This window comes from Mizuhopecten yessoensis, unplaced genomic scaffold (assembly GCF_002113885.1).
Source record: "Mizuhopecten yessoensis strain PY_sf001 unplaced genomic scaffold, ASM211388v2 scaffold10333, whole genome shotgun sequence".
NCBI lineage: Eukaryota > Metazoa > Mollusca > Bivalvia > Pectinida > Pectinidae > Mizuhopecten > Mizuhopecten yessoensis.
Window position 1 is genome coordinate 759124 of NW_018408494.1, and position 18589 is coordinate 777712.

Sequence of the window (18589 nt, forward strand, 5' to 3'; positions counted from 1 at the left end):
GTACTTGACATAACTGGCTGTAATATAATTATATATAAACTGTACTTGACATCACTGGCTGTAATATATTTATATATAAACTTTAATTGACATCACTTGCTGTAATATAATTATATATAAACTGTACTTGACATCACTGACTGTAATATAATTATATATAAACTGTTATTGACATCACCGGATGTAATATAATTATATATATACAGTACTTGACATCACTGGCTGTAATATAATTATATATAAACTGTACTTGACATCACTGGCTGTAATATAATTATATATAAACTGTACTTGACATCACTGGCTGTAATATAATTATATATAAACTGTACTTGACATCACTGGCTGTAATATAATTATATATAAACTGTAATTGACATCACTGGCTGTAATATAATTAAAATATAAACTGTAATTGACATCACTGGATGTAATATAATTATATATAAACTGTTATTGACATTGCTGGCTGTAATATAATTATATATAAACTGTTAATTGACATTCCTGGCTGTAATATAATTATATATAATAAACTGTTATTGACATCGCTGGCTGTAATATAATTATATATAAACTGTAATTGACATCACTGGATGTAATATAATTATATATAAACTGTTATTGACATTGCTGGCTGTAATATAATTAAATATAAACTGTTAATTGACATTCCTGGCTGTAATATAATTATATATAAACTGTTAATTGACATTCCTGGCTGTAGTATAATTATATATAAACTGTAACTGACATCATTGGTTGAAAGCTGCATGTGATACAACTTGCTGTAAGCTATAACTGTTACCATTAGCTGTAAATTGTAACTGACATCACTACTGGCTACATGACAATTCACTGCATGTAATGTACATAGCTGGTTGTTAACTAACTACCGGGGGTAACTTACTGATAAATGTACCTTTAATTTGCGAACTATTTCACAGAGTCAGTTTTTTAAGGACATGAACATTTCGAAATATAAACTGAAATTATCTTAGCGGTTTTAAAATGAATTTTCATGTATTTTCAGAATATTACAATGGAAACATTTTGGAAGACCCAGACATGTGTGGTTGTGTTCCTGAGGCGGTTTGGATGACCTTTTTGTCGCCTCTCTGCGAGGCAGATCAGCGCCCTTAAACCTCAGCTTGATGCCATCAACGTTCGGTTGATAGGCGTTGGCTTGGAGGAATTGGGGCTCGATGACTTTCTGAAAGGAGAATTTTTTACTGGCGGTAATTATAAATACATTGTAGTTTAAAATTGTAGTGACTAATCAGATAATAATATAAGAGTCTAATGTTTAGTTATAAATCACGCTTCATTCCACTTTGAAGTTAAAATAGTTGAAAAAAATGATTGCCCACATGTACCCCTTTCACTAGGACAGGTTTGACCTCAATTCACCTTCATCTACCTAAAGGTCATTTAGGATAATCTACAAATGTGCGTTACCCCTCAGTGGTTTAAAGCACAGAGATAATCTTTTAGTAGTTGAAACCCGCCAATTGTTTCCATATCAGTTTGGTGTTTGACGTCATATTTCTTATACTGAATATGGCATTGATTTAAGATAGTATGGCATTGATTTAAGATTTTCTTTTAAGAATAACAATTTGTTTTTACATGACAGCTCATTATCACAAGCAATGAATCACACAAAGCTAACCAAGTGTGGTGTATTTAAGTGTGAACCACAACCACAAATTTCAATTAATCATCCATATAAACATTTCATATCTGAATAAAATAATCATTTAGGCTATTATTAGAAATAAATAAAGGTTATGTTGAGGTATATTTTGATGGTGTTAAGAAAGATCTTCTCTGAAGCATACATTTGTTAAAATACTAGGGTTGATATGTTAACACAACAAAATTAAGGTTGTTTTTATATACAATAACACAACCACACTGTGCGTCTGTTAGGATCTTGTTTGAACCGCAACATTTTAAATGCAGAAAATTATTTGATGCTATTTCGTAGTTGCATTTATGTAACAGGAGAGGAAAATGTGCAGCCAGACCGGGGGTTGAACCTGCAGGGACCCTCCAAACTCTTGACACTCTTACAATTCAGCTACCTGGTTGGTAGTGATTGACTCAGTCAATTTCGTTGTGTTCCCCCTTCCTTTTTCAAACTCTTTGCCCCTAGCCTGAAGACTATACTATTTGCAACCCTGGATCGGGTATTCCCTTGCCAAGAATTCACCGAGTACTTAAACAAGAGTTGGTCAAGTGCACAGGCACCATTGTAACAGGGACCCTCCAAACTCTAGAAGAATGCTTAAATTTACTATTTGTACCTCAGGTTGCTGGCGATCGACCCAGGCCAGTTTTGCTACAATGCATGTGTACTTTGACAGGGTTATGTACATGTATTATACAGAGATTTTCTCCAACAAAGACAGCTTATAGTTTACATAAGAATGGAGATGTGAAATCATAGCAATGCGTTGCTTGAACGACACAACTACTTCAATGGTGAACATTATTGGATGTAACTGTACTAGTGTCATACCATTCACAAGTCTATGTACCTTAAATGTCAAGGTCACAGGACTTTTGTGTTCTCAGTGTAGAAACGTTTATGTTCGACAAAGTTACATAAATAATGATAAAGTTTATATAAAGCATGTGTCAGACCACAATACCAGTAAAATATGAGCATGTATATAACAGAAGGAAAAGGGGAAATTTTGTAAGCAGATGATACATTATAATGTTTGATGTAAGCAGAAGTTAACTGTACATATGATGATACATGTATAATTTAAAATCAATTAACATAAGGAAACTTTGAAAGCATCTTGTAATCTGGTAGTACTGCATTTTTACATACAGTTTATCTTATATAAGGTATATGTTATACAGTATAAGGTAATTACATGGGATAAATCGTGTGGGCGAATTTTAATGGCGTGTGTAGACTGTCGTGTGATATAATGATTGTTATTTGACTTTATATGATGACTTAACAGGGTAATTTATCACCGTTTTTATCAGAGTATGACTCATTAATATGTGTTTATATATGCATTACAGTGCATTTTATGTGGGTGGGGTAGTGTCACCATTGTTATAGATGACAAATTAACATTTCCAGAACAAAAATATTACTTTTGAAAGTTCAAATGGTAATTACTTTGATTTTATGGTAAATATGTCCAGACACTCAATGTTGTTATAACCTCATGTGGACAAAATAAATTACATTCCTTAAATCCTGCTTTAAGTTATAGCTGCATGAACGAATACAAATAATAAAGCTGTTTTCTCTTTATTTATATATGGGGGCAGCGCAATACAGAGAATAGCTTCTTTTTTTTTCGCAGGAAAATGTGAAACTTTTATTGGAAGTCCTAGCACACAGCATGACAAATGAAACAAAACAAACAAAATTTAGAACTTTCCATTTTCAAAATGGAGTTTGTAGAATATTATACATAGTATATTTTTATCATTTATGTTTAACAACTCATTTTATCTCCAGCATGAATACAAAAATCTTGAATGTTCATTTAAAAAAGCATTATGACATTATAATACTTTAAGGGCAGATTCCCGGTGGATGGTAAACAAACTACGCCTGTATTACGTAACGCGGCCTGACATTTTTATCAATACACCACATGAGTTCTGCAAAATTATTTGTGTCCTGATCACTGGGTCCAAGAGTACAGATATCGATTGTGAACATATTATGTATTATTGCATCCAGTCATTGAAATTCAGAGAGCCTGTATATATATATGAGAAGAAACAATCCATAAACCAGACAAAGTGGTCCTGAAAGGTCATAAAACAGGATCTGACATTAAAGCTGGCTTGTTAGGAACCATCAGTGTCATTGGGGAATTCACAGTATATGACATTACAACAAACTAGTTAGGAACCATCAGTATCAATGGGGATTTCACAGTAAATGACATTACAACAAACTTGTTAGGAACCATCAGTATCATTGGGGATTTCACAGCATATGACATGACAACAAACTAGTTAGGAACCATCAGTATCATTGGAGATTTCACAGTATATGACATTACAACAAACTAGTTAGGAACTATCAGTATCATTGGGGATTTCACAGTATATGACATTACAACAAACTTGTTAGGAACCATCAGTATCATAAGGGATTTCACAGTATATGACATTACAACAAACTAGTTAGGAACCGTCAGTATCATTGGAGATTTCACAGTATATGACATCACAACAAACTAGTTAGGAACCATCAGTATCAGTGGAGATTTCACAGTATATGACATTACAACAAACTAGTTAGGAACCATCAGTATCATTGGGGATTTCACAGTATATGACATCAAAGCTGGCATGTTAGGAACCACCAAGATCCAAAGAGATTATATATGATTTGACATTAAAGTTGACATGTTGAATGACATTAGAGATTATACAGGATATACCGACGGTATAGCATTAAAATGGTTAGTTAGGAACAATAAACAAGCTCTGTGTAAGACTTCCGTACAGGAACAATTAACAAGCTCTGTGTAAGACTTACGTACAGGAACAATTAACAAGCTCTGTGTAAGACTTATGTACAGGAACAATTAACAAGCTCTGTGTAAGACTTATGTACAGGAACAATTAACAAGCTCTGTCAGTGTGTAAGACTTACGTACAGGAACAATTAACAAGCTCTGTGTAAGACTTATGTACACTTTTATCCTTCTGTCAATGCAACATTCTTCGTGAATAGGGCACATCATTTGTTCTTTTAAGTTATTTTTGATTTTTGATGAAACCAGAATTTTTGTTTATTGTTCACTTGCAATCGCCAACTTGGATTTATTACACTGTATAAGATTATATACTGCCAGATTAATTTTGTAATTTTACACCACCAAGTGGAGCCTAAAAAACCACACATGGAAGTGATTCTGAACACTTTTATACAAAAATGTGTTGGAGTGACCCATATCTACACCTGAATAGGCTCTCTTGACCCGGTGATAATAGCGTCTCAGGTTTATATCCCCATGGCGTGATACGATGAGGATATAACTACGTTATACCCACAGAGGTGTTTAAATTGTGTTAGCTGATCATGTCGTGTTCTCCGTATATCCTTCTCAAATTGTCTTGCCCAGCATGTAAATAAGGTTTCAAATTGAATCAAGCTTTTGCTTAAATTTACCAACCCTGTCTTGGTTTCTTTATAGTTTATTATAATTAGCAACTACACATAGGCTCAGTTGTAGGTTGAAAAAAACTCCACCGACGGTTTGTGAATTAAGAGCAGCTTTTGTACATTTTTGGGCATTCTTATTATTACTCTATTTATCACCATTGATACCCAACTAGTATATATGTGTTTTTCTCCTTCACCTGTGATTGAAGAAAACATTAGTCCCTAATTTAATAGAACAGTCATAATCATAAAGCTTAAACTAATAAAAAAGAAATGGGGGACAGGGTCCTGAAAGGGGTCAAGGGAGTCAGGGGTCAAAGGAGTCAGGGGTCAAAGGCCTAGGGGCTTCATGTATTTTGCCAGAACTTTGATTTTATTAGAACCATGCAGTTTGCATATACATGTAGATACCTATGTTTTACTTGGTTACATACATTTTGCCCTAACTTCAATTCTTGTTTAGGACCAGCATGCACAATTAAGTCATATACTATAATATGTTATTACTAAGATTTTGAACTAAAAGTATTCATATTTGAAGTTCAACACTAGTAACAACTGTCTTGATTCATAGATACAAGCTAGCCTGACGAAGGCTTCAAAGGTAATATTTTGGCAGGTTTAGTGGCATTTAAGAGCCCTTACAGGCTTTTACTTTTGACAATAGGAAGTTTACAAGTCAAACTGGTGAAGCGCCAGTCGGGAACACCCTGGCTTTTGACCCAATATAAATCTGTCATCATACATGTATATTAAAATCAACTAAAAGTTAAACATTTTTTCAAAGTCAAATATCTGTTAATTTCATTCAATAAAAAATATGTCAAAGTTTACACATTTTAATTACTCGGGTAACTTATTTAACCGGAACAAATTGAGGTAGGGATTACAATCGTGTGAAATACTTGCTGATTGGCTGATTGAGTTGTGCAAGTCCTTTAAACCAGTTTGCATATTATTTTTATTATATACATATATATATATTTTGTCATTAAACCAAGACCTAAGGAAATGACAGAATCAGATGATACAATGTTCATTTGCATTTGAAATAAACTGCACACTTGGCATATATATACTACCACGTATATGAACCTTGAACTTAATACAACCTAGTTGAATAAATATTAATCTAATGAATTCTATTTTCAGATTTATTTCTAGACGTAAAGAAGCAATGTTATAAAGATTTAGGTTTTAGAAGGTATGTACTCCACAGAAAAAAGACCATTATCATACATAGCTATGGTATAGCTACTTTACTATGGTAGTTTTGCTTCAATGATATGTATGATTGATAGAGTGTTGGCTTAACTTGTAACCACCTATTTGATTGGTTAAAATTGGTGGTTTAACTTGTAACCACCTATTTGATTGGTTAAGATTGTTGGTTTAACTTGTAACCACCTACTTGATTGGTTGAGATTGTTGATTTAACTTGTAACCACCTATTTGATTGGTTAAGATTGTTGGTTTAACTTGTAACCACCTTTTTGATTGCTTAAGATTGTTGGTTTAACTTGTAACCACCTATTTGATTGGTTAAGATTGTTGGTTTAACTTGTAACCACCTATTTGATTGGTTAAGATTGTTGGTTTTACTTGTAACCACCTTTTTGATTGGTTAAGATTGTTGGTTTAACTTGTAACCACCTATTTGATTGGTTAAGATTGTTGGTTTAACTTGTAACCACCTATTTGATTGGTTAAGATTCAATTACTACCTTTACTTGCTACCAGCTATTTGATTGGATTTAATTCATCATTACTGTAGTTGATTGGTTAAGATTGTTAGTTTTGCTGCTAATTACCATTATAGTGTATACTAAAAAACGTACTACATGTACTTACTGTACATATGAACAATAGCAAGTCTGTACATGTATGTATGGGACAATTAAATCATGATATCAATTCCAATACTATTTACAGGATCAAACTACTTGTGCCCTCATGATCAGTTCAAATAAATCCTTACTTTTGTTAACATCAATGTACATTCAAGGTATAGTTATTCATATCTGTATTTCCATTATTCATGTATGTAGCTGTATTATTTCTTGTATGTTTCAGACTCAACTTTTTTAGTCTTTTCCCTGCCATCATGGCCAAAGTTTCCAGAGATGCCATGGACAAGGTAATATTAACCTTTTCAGTGCTGTCAGTGGGGATATATGTATTGTGGGTATCTTGGTTTGGTAAAACCTCATTACAAGTTATTTCAGCTTATATTAATCACTCAAGCTCTCTGTTGGCCCAGATTTTAGCTTGAGGGGTGGGGGGAGGGGATCTTAATGTGGGAGGAAACTGGGGTACCCAGAGAAAACCCACATGGCCGGGCAGGTGCCCCAATTTCTTTTCTAATGTCCAATAGGGGAATCTTACCCGGGCTGCCTTGGTGAAAGACAAGTGCGCTATCCACTGTGTCACCCGACCACTATTTTAACTGCAGAATAATGAAGAAAAACATGCATCGTATTAAATTATGTGTTTTTTTAGAAAACCCACTTGGTCAGGCAGGTGACCCCATTCCTATTCACGTCTGATCGGGGTCAACCCCAGCTGCCTTGCTTGGTGACAGGAGAGTGTATTATCCACTGAGCCACCCCTTACCCCATAATTGGATAGATTATTATAATTATTCAGTTTATATGGATTGGTCGTTAATTGTGTTGATCACTATGATATGTATACAAATCACTTCTTTTTCTGGCAATATTTTCATTTACTACTCCAAAGCAAAGTATCCAGTCCCATACTGTATGAGTTAAGTGTCGACCCAGTGAATCCCCAAACAATCTTAAACAGCACTGCCAATACACTTTGTGTAGTTGACAAGAAGTGTGCAGGCAAACATGTATTTATAGTTCAAATGTACACATCTGTTCATTATTGACCACTTGGACTCCAGGGACTGACAAAGGTCATTACAGAAATACTCTACTTCTCTTTAATATATAGAACGCCATGCTGTTGATATTACTACACTAAACATACACTGACCAGAGCATAGTGACCCTACACAATAGAATTCTTATCTCAAGTGGGATTATCTTCTGTAATTATATAAACTCAACGCTGGTGACTTATCCGGGAGATTGTGTTTAGCCCTTGTTAGCTTAATAGTTCAAATTGTAAATGTTTCAGATATAGAAATTTTTGTGTTTCTTGTCTTCTATGGAGTATCTGAGAAACCTGTATATAAGGTTTCAGTTTTTAATTTGAACATTAAGTAATAAATGCTGAATATTTATGTTGTTAAAAAATATCTCAGTACTTGAGTGTCATCTAGCTAGGTAGAATATTTGTTCAAAGATATTTAAACTGTTGGTTAGAACCACCCAGTTCAGATGGAAGGAATTGAAAATGTTCATAAAAAAATTAAGGAAATATATACAAATTTTCAGATTTCAGATAACATGAAAATGTATGTAATTACAGTTAATGAGTTTATATATGTTGATCAAGTTGAAAAAAGGGTTTTAGTCCAATTAGCTGACCTCAGTTAAACCTAACATACATGTATGTAACTGTGGTCTAGAATACTCACAAAAACATTCAAATTGTAAGGTTACAGTACTCACTGCCAAAGCAGTACTACTCTTTTGACAATTCCCTTATATTACTATACCCCCGGTAACAGAGTTTTGGGGCATATATACTGGAATCACCCTGTCCGTCTGCCTGGCAGGGCAACTGGGCAACTCCTCACAGACATGTGCACCAATTTCAATGCAACTTGTTTACATATCCCATAACTACCCCCTCATATCGTGCATCAAAGTATTAACTTTTTCATTCTGACCCTTTTTATATGGAGTTAAGGTCCATTGTTGGAAAATCCTTGTTCAGACAACTCCTCCAAAACTACTGGGCCAATAGATTTAGCTTATGGGAGCGGAAGGTATTAGTTAGCCTTTGGCTTACAGCTCTTGTTTGTCCTGTCTTGCAAAATGATAAAGAAAAGATGTAAAAAGGGAATATTTCCACATCTAGTTAATGTAACAATAATTGACATTTATTTCACTGGATATGTGGTCATATTGACCTGAAAAGTGATAATGACCTCAACTTTATCCTGGTTAATATCTTATTCTTGGGTTCATATAACCACCTTCTTACCTCAACAAAAGTCCATAATTGATTATTCATGAGTACAATATATACACGGTACACCTGTACTCTACTGTATTATATTGTTAATGATGCTTGGTATAGGGTACACCTTCATGTTTAACAAATACAGATGTAAGTCATACCTGAACAACCCCTTCAATTCCTGTGTACACTGCACATTCAGATTTGTTACAGAAGGCCTCTAGATACCAGATTCACTACTGATAACCATATATAGCAGTGTAAAAGTCTATCTTGTATCGTAAACCTGAAGGTTATATCCCGGTGATGTTGTATGGAGAAATTAAATCCGTCTCAATAGAGAGGACCGAGCCATTTCACAAAGCTTCACATTCCAGACACTGACATGTTAATACCATTTATCAATTTCCACCTAAGCTATCAAGTCAATCAGCCTTAGCGTAGAATTAGATAATCACATGAAATGTATTTCTGTATAAAACCATATCACTTTCAGGTCTGTGAAACACACACTTAATTTATAGGGTTATTGAAATTACAAACTTGATTATTTGAGAAATGGTTGTTAGCTATAAACTTATACAATGCACGGTTCCGGATTCCATGCAGCAAGTACATATGAAATTCTTCAAATCCCATAATGCATTTATCAGCACCACTTTTATTTATGTAATATCCACTGTTCATTATCAGATAAGAGTGATTTATATGAAATCTGTGTCAGAAAATGATTTGCTTCAGAACTAAATTATTACATACAACCCTGTGCTTTCTAGTACTGTACAGGTACTGGCCACTGGGCGGTGGTTTTTCTCAAGCTACTCGGGTGTTCCTCCACCACAAAAACCTGGCTCGTCCTTAAATGACCATAGCTGTTATATTAATAGAAAGTTAAAACAAACCAAACCTTCTGTCCATCAACTTTTCTGTCATCACTCTTTCAGTCTTGATACAGTTTGAACAAGTTTCCATTTCAGAATTTTTATTTGTATATTAGGTGTGTTGGAAGATGGATAATGCTAAGTTAACAAAAGACTTTATTTATATACATAAATGCTTATAAAAATTAAGGAAATAACAAATTTCGTTCCGACAAAGTTCCAAACTCACAAGGTCAAAGGTAAAGGTCATAGACAAATCAGGAAGCTGTAAATGCTATACATATGTATTGTGAAGTTGCAGTGACTGTCATTTCTCCACAATTTCCAAACCATTATTCCACCGTGCATACTAATACAGTTTGAGGAAACGTAGTGGATTGTCACATACATAAAAGGGGTCAAAAAGGTCGAACTCAAGGTTACAGGGTCAATGTTTAGGTGACTCCTGACTATTTTTTTCAAATATTTGAGAAATGTTCTGTGCAATTTGCAGTTAAACACTCTGCTCCTATATGAACGATTATTCGGATCTAGTTTTAAAGGGGCTGGTTGGGGAAAAAAATACAAAATAAATGGGTCTAAATGCGTTCTCTGGCCTTCCAAAAGTTATACCCCGGCAATATGATGGTCGAGTTCTGCTTGCAATGTCCAGTTTTGACTACTGAAATCTCCGGGCAGCCCCACGTAAATTTAGTGCATATCTATTTATATATGTCACATGGTTGTTTCGAAAGTGAAGATAACAACAATAGCACCCCGTCATGTGCCATGTCGAACTCAACTAGCGGACAAGACAGCAATACTATACGTAAATAATTGTTTTCAAAGGTCATGTATGATGCAAGTGTTACGTATTCCTACCTATGTGTTGTTTTTATATATAAAGGTATTGATACCTCCTGCCTGTCATGACTTTTGCATGCATCCTTTTCTTTCGCCGCGATGGTTACATTTGGCCTTGTTGATGACACGTGTTTGGTAAAATTACATCACTGATGTGGGTCAATTGAGAGTTTTAGACTGTAAGGTGACAATCTAGGATTTCTTTAATATATTTATATTTTTTACTCTTATGGAGTGAATTTCAGCAAAATTTGAATCGGTATATTTCATAAGAAGGTATTTTAAACATGTGTATGCCATTTTAGCAAATATGACATTTTTTCCCCGACCAGCCCCTTTAATAATAGCAAATCATGACCTTGAGTAAAATCCTAAAACACCAAATCACTGAAGCTGTACTGACCCTGCGTTATAATAACTTTTTAATAAAATCAGCAAAGTAGAGGAAAATTCACTTTAATTTACACAAGACAATAGAAAATAAACTTAAACGAAAGAGCGACAGTGTAATACGGATCTATGGACAGTTACATGACATTGGCTGATATCGTTAGCATGCAGTACGTATACGATATATATGGTCTGACAGACCAACTCGCAGTGCTACTGTCTGTTAGACAGTATACGGATCTATGGACAGTTACATGACATTGGCTGATATCGTTAGCATGCAGTACGTATACGATATACATGGTCTGACAGACCAACTCTCAGTGCTACTGTTAGATAGTATACATAATGCAACATATTAAGGGTTTCTGTCTCACTTCGAGGAATACACTAGAGAATAGTTCTGTAGTTTTCCCAGGCTACTGTAGGTACTCAAACGGTTAAAGTGATGCGCTAATATAATTGTGTAAGAACACAGGTTTAAGCCTGGTGTAGCCCTGTGCTAGATCAACGGTTCCCTGGTGTAGCCCTGTGCTAGATCAAGGGTTGCCTGGTGTAGCCCTGTGTTAGATCAAGGGTTGCCTGGTGTAGCCCTGTGCTAGATCAAGGGTTGCATGGTGTAGCCCTATGCTAGATCAAGGGTTGCATGGTGTAGCCCTGTGTTAGATCAATGGTTGCATGGTGTAGCCCTGTGCTAGATCAAGGGTTGCCTGGGGAGCCCTGTGTTAGATCAAGGGTTGCATGGTGTAGCCCTGTGCTAGATCAAGGGTTGCCTGGTGTTGCCCTGTGTTAGATCATGGGTTGCCTGGTGTAGCCCTGTGCTAGAGCAAGGGTTGCCTGGTGTAGCCCTGTGCTAGATCAAGGGTTGCCTGGTGTAGCCCTGTGCCAGATCAAGGGTTGCCTGGTGTAGCCCTGTGCTAGATCAATGGTTGCATGGTGTAGCCCTGTGCTAGATCAAGGGTTGCCTGGTGAAGCCCTGTGTTCAATCAAGGGTTGCCTGGTGTAGCCCTGTGTTAGATCAAGGGTTGCCTGGTGTAGCCCTGTGCTAGATCACAGGTTTAAGCCTGGTGTAGCCCTGTGTTAGATCAAGGATTGCCTGGTGTAGCCCTGTGCTAGATCACAGGTTTAAGCCTGGTGTAGCCCTGTGTTAGATCACAGGTTTAAGCCTGTTGTAGCCCTGTGTTAGATCACAGGTTTAAGCCTGGTGTAGCCCTGTGTTAGATCACGGGTAAAAGCCTGGTGTAGCCCTGTTGTATTTAATTTACTCTCAGAATGCTATTGTTGATTCTTTTTGGTAAAGTTCATCTTTATTATTTTCTATTTCCTAAAGTTCTACAAGGTGTGTTTTTCTTTTAAAAAACAAATTATCAAAGCTACGATCCTGCCGGAAAAGGATCCTAATGTTATTTACAGTTATCGGCCTTAGAAATGATACGGTGATAAAATCATAAATGGAAACATAGGTACATTGTATAGATGTTAGGATGAGGTTGAGAGTGAAGTGTGCCTATCTGCCCATCACACTCATTCTTGTACAAAACTTGTTATAACTGGTCTACAGCTAGCTATATAACTTGTACTTGCTGGTTAGACAAGTCTTTACATTCAGGAGCATGAAATGTATCTGTAACTAATTGACTTTAACTCATTCATCCCTGAAGACACATTTGAACTCTTCCAATTCAAAGGTCGGAATAGTTTATTATGAAATTTCAGGGGTAAATGTCTTAATATAATCGTAATCCTCTGTGGTCCAGGTAAAATGAGATTCAGCTGAGGCTGCAATGCATCAATTCTCCTAGTTAGTATTACAGAAGGTTGGAGTGGTGTGTATATATATATATACAAACTGGAGATGAAATTTCAGATTTAAAACAAATAAAGCCCATCTCATTACTGTTACACAAATCCATTATAGCATGTGTTCTGTTGAATTTTACATGAACATGTAACAATGTATTATATGTGCAATAAGTATTCTAGCCCAAACATTGTATACAGAATTTTCTGAATTGATCAGAATGTAGTTTGAAATTTGCTAGGATGATTGAAAGGCCATCATATTTCTTCACAAGTCTGACCCCTGTGATGCTCGTAGGAAATCACAGGGGTCAGAAATATTGTAATTTACAACAACGTTCTAATTCATATTGAGCCACAAGGTTACTGGTCTAAAGGAAAAGTATTTGTCAACTAAAATGCTCAGATGATGAACATTCAAATTTGTTCAAACATTGACCTTGACCGACACCAAATGTCACAGGGGTCAAATGTATTAAAACCTTCAAATAACTTCTAATAAACCATACGACCTAGTGTCATATTATTTAGTCAGCAGTTTACTGGAGAAAATTAAGTACTTAAACCTTTGTCTAAATAAATTACCTTTATCAATAATACAATCATATATAGGAGTCAGTTAATTTTGTCAAGATTTTCAAAGTATATTCAATAAGGTCGAGAATAATTGCTGAGCTTGCAGGTTGATGGGATGAAGGGCTGCGGTATCAAGTTGTTTTGTTCAAATATATTACCTTGACCTACATAATTTCTACCAATCAACCCACTCCTGTTCAAGTTTCTCAAAGTGATGGTTACAGGCCTTATTGGCCTTTTGTTACCATTTGTTGAGTAGATCCCATTGTATATGTATTTTATGCATGTACAAACAGCTTGTAGAGAAGTTACTTTCTAATTACTGCATGTAATACAGCATGCAAAACATCTGTACTAAACTATTTCTTGTGAATCAAATTTTAGTCCATTTATATTGAAAACCGACTGAATGTGTTATAAGCATGTAAGGATCATGATGACATCAGCTAAGCTGTAGAAAAGTCTAGAAGCTCATGCAAGAATAATTGATTCTGGCAGCTTTACTGTCTGGAATAGATGCTCGGCAGTCATTATGTACACTCTGAGTGTCCATAATTGATATTTTCCAGCTTTTATAACAGCCTGCTGGCCGGGGTTTAATATAAGCTTTTAACATGACGTCATGCCCCTCGTACTATTGATTTTTACCAAACAGCGAAGATAATGAAAATGAAACATTGTGATAGTTTACTTTGTTAAAAAGAGGATGTAATACCACATACACATCTAACACTATTGATACAGAACATCGTTATCATATTAAGCCCCCACATCAGCTAGAGAAGCTGAGTTCTATAGTGATTGTAATGGCCATCAGCCTGTCCATCAACACTAAATGCTTCCGGATATTATCTCTAAATTCAGAAGTTGAAAACTGACATTTCACACGATGGTGATCAGTCAGTTTAGATATGTACAAGTGCAATAAGGATTTTATTGAGATGCTAACGTCCAGGTCATTGTCACCAAAATGAGAACAGGGGCAATACACAAATATATTTACATTCTTGATGTTTGTTCTGTATATGAATCTACCAACTGAAAACAACTGCCATTAGACCATGAATACACTATGAATACAACGATTCTCTTGCAACCGGTCAGCTGATTTCACACACAATGACCACTTCATATTACTACGCATAGTACCGTTTCTGAGAAGAGTTATCCTCCGAGATAACGTAGTTGCAAGAAATAATAATAAACATTACAAAAATCATAAATGTTGAACCGTTGTACTAACGCGCTCCACAGGATATGTAGATATGTATACATGTAATATGAGCTACTGCTATTCATTGCCGCAATGTACATGAAAAAAATTCCATTCAATCCCTATATAGTCAGTGTTATGAAAAAAGCAATTAATAACCCATTCACCCCTAAAGTCACATTTGAACTGTACCAAATCAAAGACTGGGCAAATCCAATTTAGACATGTAGGGATGAATGAGTTAAAGAATTACTGGTTGAATGTTGGCATGCTGTAATGTTGACCTGCATGTATTCTGGATGTAGCTGGTTCAAATTAAGTTGATGAATAGTCGGCTAATTTTGCCGGCAATCAGCTTTTAATAATAACACTGATTGTATAGCCCTACCCAACTTGTCCATGATTGTTTTAATGGCAAGTGGTACTTGTTGGATATTCTACAGTAAAAACACTAGTTTACAAAAATTGTACATAATGGATAGTCTACATGGTACAAATGTCCATGTGTTCTCCAGTTCCTGTGCTCCAAGATGGTGGCTATGCATGTCTTCTGATCATCTGCACCTTTCATACTACAAATCTGTCCTATTGTTCTGGTTTTCTTCACCTGTCATTTTGAATGATACTTGTCAGATAACATACTTGTGTAACACCTTATTACCGGGCATAACATACCTGTGTAACACCTTATTACCGGGTATGACATACCTGTGTAACACCTTATTACCGGGCATGACATACCTGTGTAACACCTTATTATGGGGTACATATAACATACCTGTGTGACACCTTATTACCGGGTATTCATATTTATTTGTCAATAATATTTCATTTTTGGACTGAAAGTTGGTAAACCATGTTTATTCAAATAGTATTATTCTGAATTTCAAAAGTTTTTTATACTTATCATATGAAGCACGCATCCTCAGATTCAAGGAAAAAATATTTACTACAATCTAATAATCTAATCAGTATCTAAATTAGGTTTCATTTAGACAGGAGCATCATATTGAATTAACAATTGCGTATAAATACCTACCAGCAATAAACACTCAAAACACTTATGGTTGAGTAATTTAACCGAGTCAAATAATAGCTCCCACCCCCATCCCCACCCCTGTGTTATTATAATATTTACAGTAATATTCATAGGTAACAGTGTTAATGGGGATGCAGAAGTCTGGGTGAGAGTTTCAGACTGTTTTACAACTACTGTACGTCTGGGTAAATTAAAGGCAGAGGAAACTGGGTCCCGAGTGACACTCATTCTGGTGGTGATTTAGATAGAAATCTGAAATGGAATTTTGTTAAAGCATAAAAAATTCACAATGAATAGTGGTTGTGATTTGGTGAGAAAGGTAATTGAATCAATATTAACCTACACAATATCTGTCCACTTGATGATGTCATAACATCAGTTTACAGGTATTTTATATACAGTTAGTATAGTACATTAATCAAGTATTTATTTCGTTTAAGCTACATTAAAATAAAGTTGAAAGTTTGATAATACCTTTTAGACAGGTTTGTATGTGTGATTGTAGGCTATTAAGTGAGATGCTTTCGGCTACTGTTGTGTGTGAGGGAAAGATGCAATCTGCCATATGAGATTGTTAAGTAGATTTACAATGTAAAAGGTATGGAGCCCCTTTAGGGGACAAGATGATATTTTTTTGTCTCGTTCACACAAGTTGATTATATTTATCTTGTGCAAACCAGGTAATATCCCCCACGCACAGTTTACTATGTTGTGTAAACAAGTGTTTATCTTTATATGATAATTCAAAAGATTTAAGCATCTCATGAGAACAAGTTAATTGTGATCTGATAAATGGGGCCTCCTGACAAATCAGGGTTTTCTTCAGTGTCGTTTATTAAGGGGACATTGAAGATACAAAATTGATCAGTTGCTCCATTAATAAGAATAATTTACATACGGCTTTATCACAACCTAGTTTGTACATGTAGGTCGTCTTAAAGGACTCACACAACTAAATCATTTACTATATGTTATTGCCAAACATTTTAGCTAATAACTTTAATATTTGAAGTTCAAAACTAGTGACAACTGTCTAGATTCATAAATACATACCTTGCAAAGGCTACAAAATGACTTTTTTGGTAGCTTTAGTGGCATATTGGAGTTTCACAGTGCCAAGAAGTTCACAGACAACCGGAAGTTTACAAGTAAAACCGGTGACCCAAAACAGAAACGTCCCCAGATATTTAGCCCCTGTGCAAATCCGCACACAGACATGGAAATAAATCAAAAGAACGGAATTGGAATGCAGTGAAGTCTGCTTGACAGTTTAGTTATGTGGGACATTATATGATAGACTTACGTTGGGACCCTTGATGACAAATGTCCACGTTATACTTTTTTGACAATAATATTTCATTTAGGGACTGAAAGTTGGTAAACCATGTTTATTCAAATAGTATTATTCTGAATTTCAAAAGTTTTTATACTTATCATATGAAGCACACATCCTCAGATTCAAGGAAAAGATATTTACTACAATCTAATAATCTAATCAGTATCTAAATTAGGTTTCATTTAGACAGGAGCATCATATTGAATTAACAATTGCGTATAAATACCTACCAGCAATAAACACTCAAAACATTTATGGTTGAGTAATTTAACCGAGTCAAATAATAGCTCCCACCCCCATCCCCACCCCTGTGTTATTATAATATTTACAGTAATATTCATAGGTAACAGTGTTAATGGGGATGCAGAAGTCTGGGTGAGAGTTTCAGACTGTTTTACAACTACTGTACGTCTGGGTAAATTAAAGGCAGAGGAAACTGGGTCCCGAGTGACACTCATTCTGGTGGTGATTTAGATAGAAATCTGAAATGGAATTTGTTAAAGTGTAAAAAATTCACAATGCAGGGGCGGATCCAGGATTTCCTAAAAGGGGGGGCCTGAGAAATTTTTCTCAATAGTCAACGGTGTGCTGCCGAAGGCAGCACCCAGAGCGCGTAGCGCGAGGAGAGGGAGGGTGCGGGAGGGGGTCTTCCCCCTGCCGTAAGGGGGGTTTGGGGGATCTCCCCCCAAAAAATTGTGTTTTCTAGAACGTCTCAGAAGCGATTTCCTGTGTTCTGAGGATTGTTTTTATGTTTAATTACCATCGTGTACGTACAAGAAAGTATCTTCACACAGCATACTATTGAGTACGTAGTAATAAGTTGTACGTAACAGATGATATGCTGTACTTACAAGTATGATAATTTTAAATTAAATTTAAAGGTGATGCGTATGTGCCTCCTAAGTTGTACCATTTAAACCAGATAGCTTAGCAAATGTACCACTGTTGGTAATATGCACGCCCTTGCATGAGTTAATCAGCGTGGACATTTCAGATATATCATTGTCTACACTAGTGAATTAGTCAACAATTATAAAACGCGGGACTATATAGCTAGTGGCCTTGGGTGTCGCACTGATTTGAACTTATCCGTTTGTTTAGCAACTTAGTGATGCCATGCGTAAATCATTAATTAAACAGCAACGATGTTATGGTGTTATTTGTTCTTTTGTACGACAAACTATTACATGAAGTACTGTACTGTAGGTACAATGTCTGAAGACTAGATATTGTGCGTCCCTACATTTAT

At 35.5% G+C, this 18589-nt stretch overlaps 1 protein-coding gene across 1 annotated transcript in view; it reads left to right on the plus strand.

The window, feature by feature from the left end:
* Nucleotides 1-18589, plus strand: part of LOC110460228 (prostamide/prostaglandin F synthase-like) — a 35575-nt gene that overhangs the window by 4252 nt on the left and 12734 nt on the right. The window contains exons 2-4 of the mRNA XM_021513029.1: nt 1106-1238; nt 6317-6368; nt 7238-7301. Of these exons, the coding sequence (XP_021368704.1) occupies nt 1106-1238; nt 6317-6368; nt 7238-7301 (249 nt within the window). The remainder of the gene's footprint in view (nt 1-1105; nt 1239-6316; nt 6369-7237; nt 7302-18589) is intronic.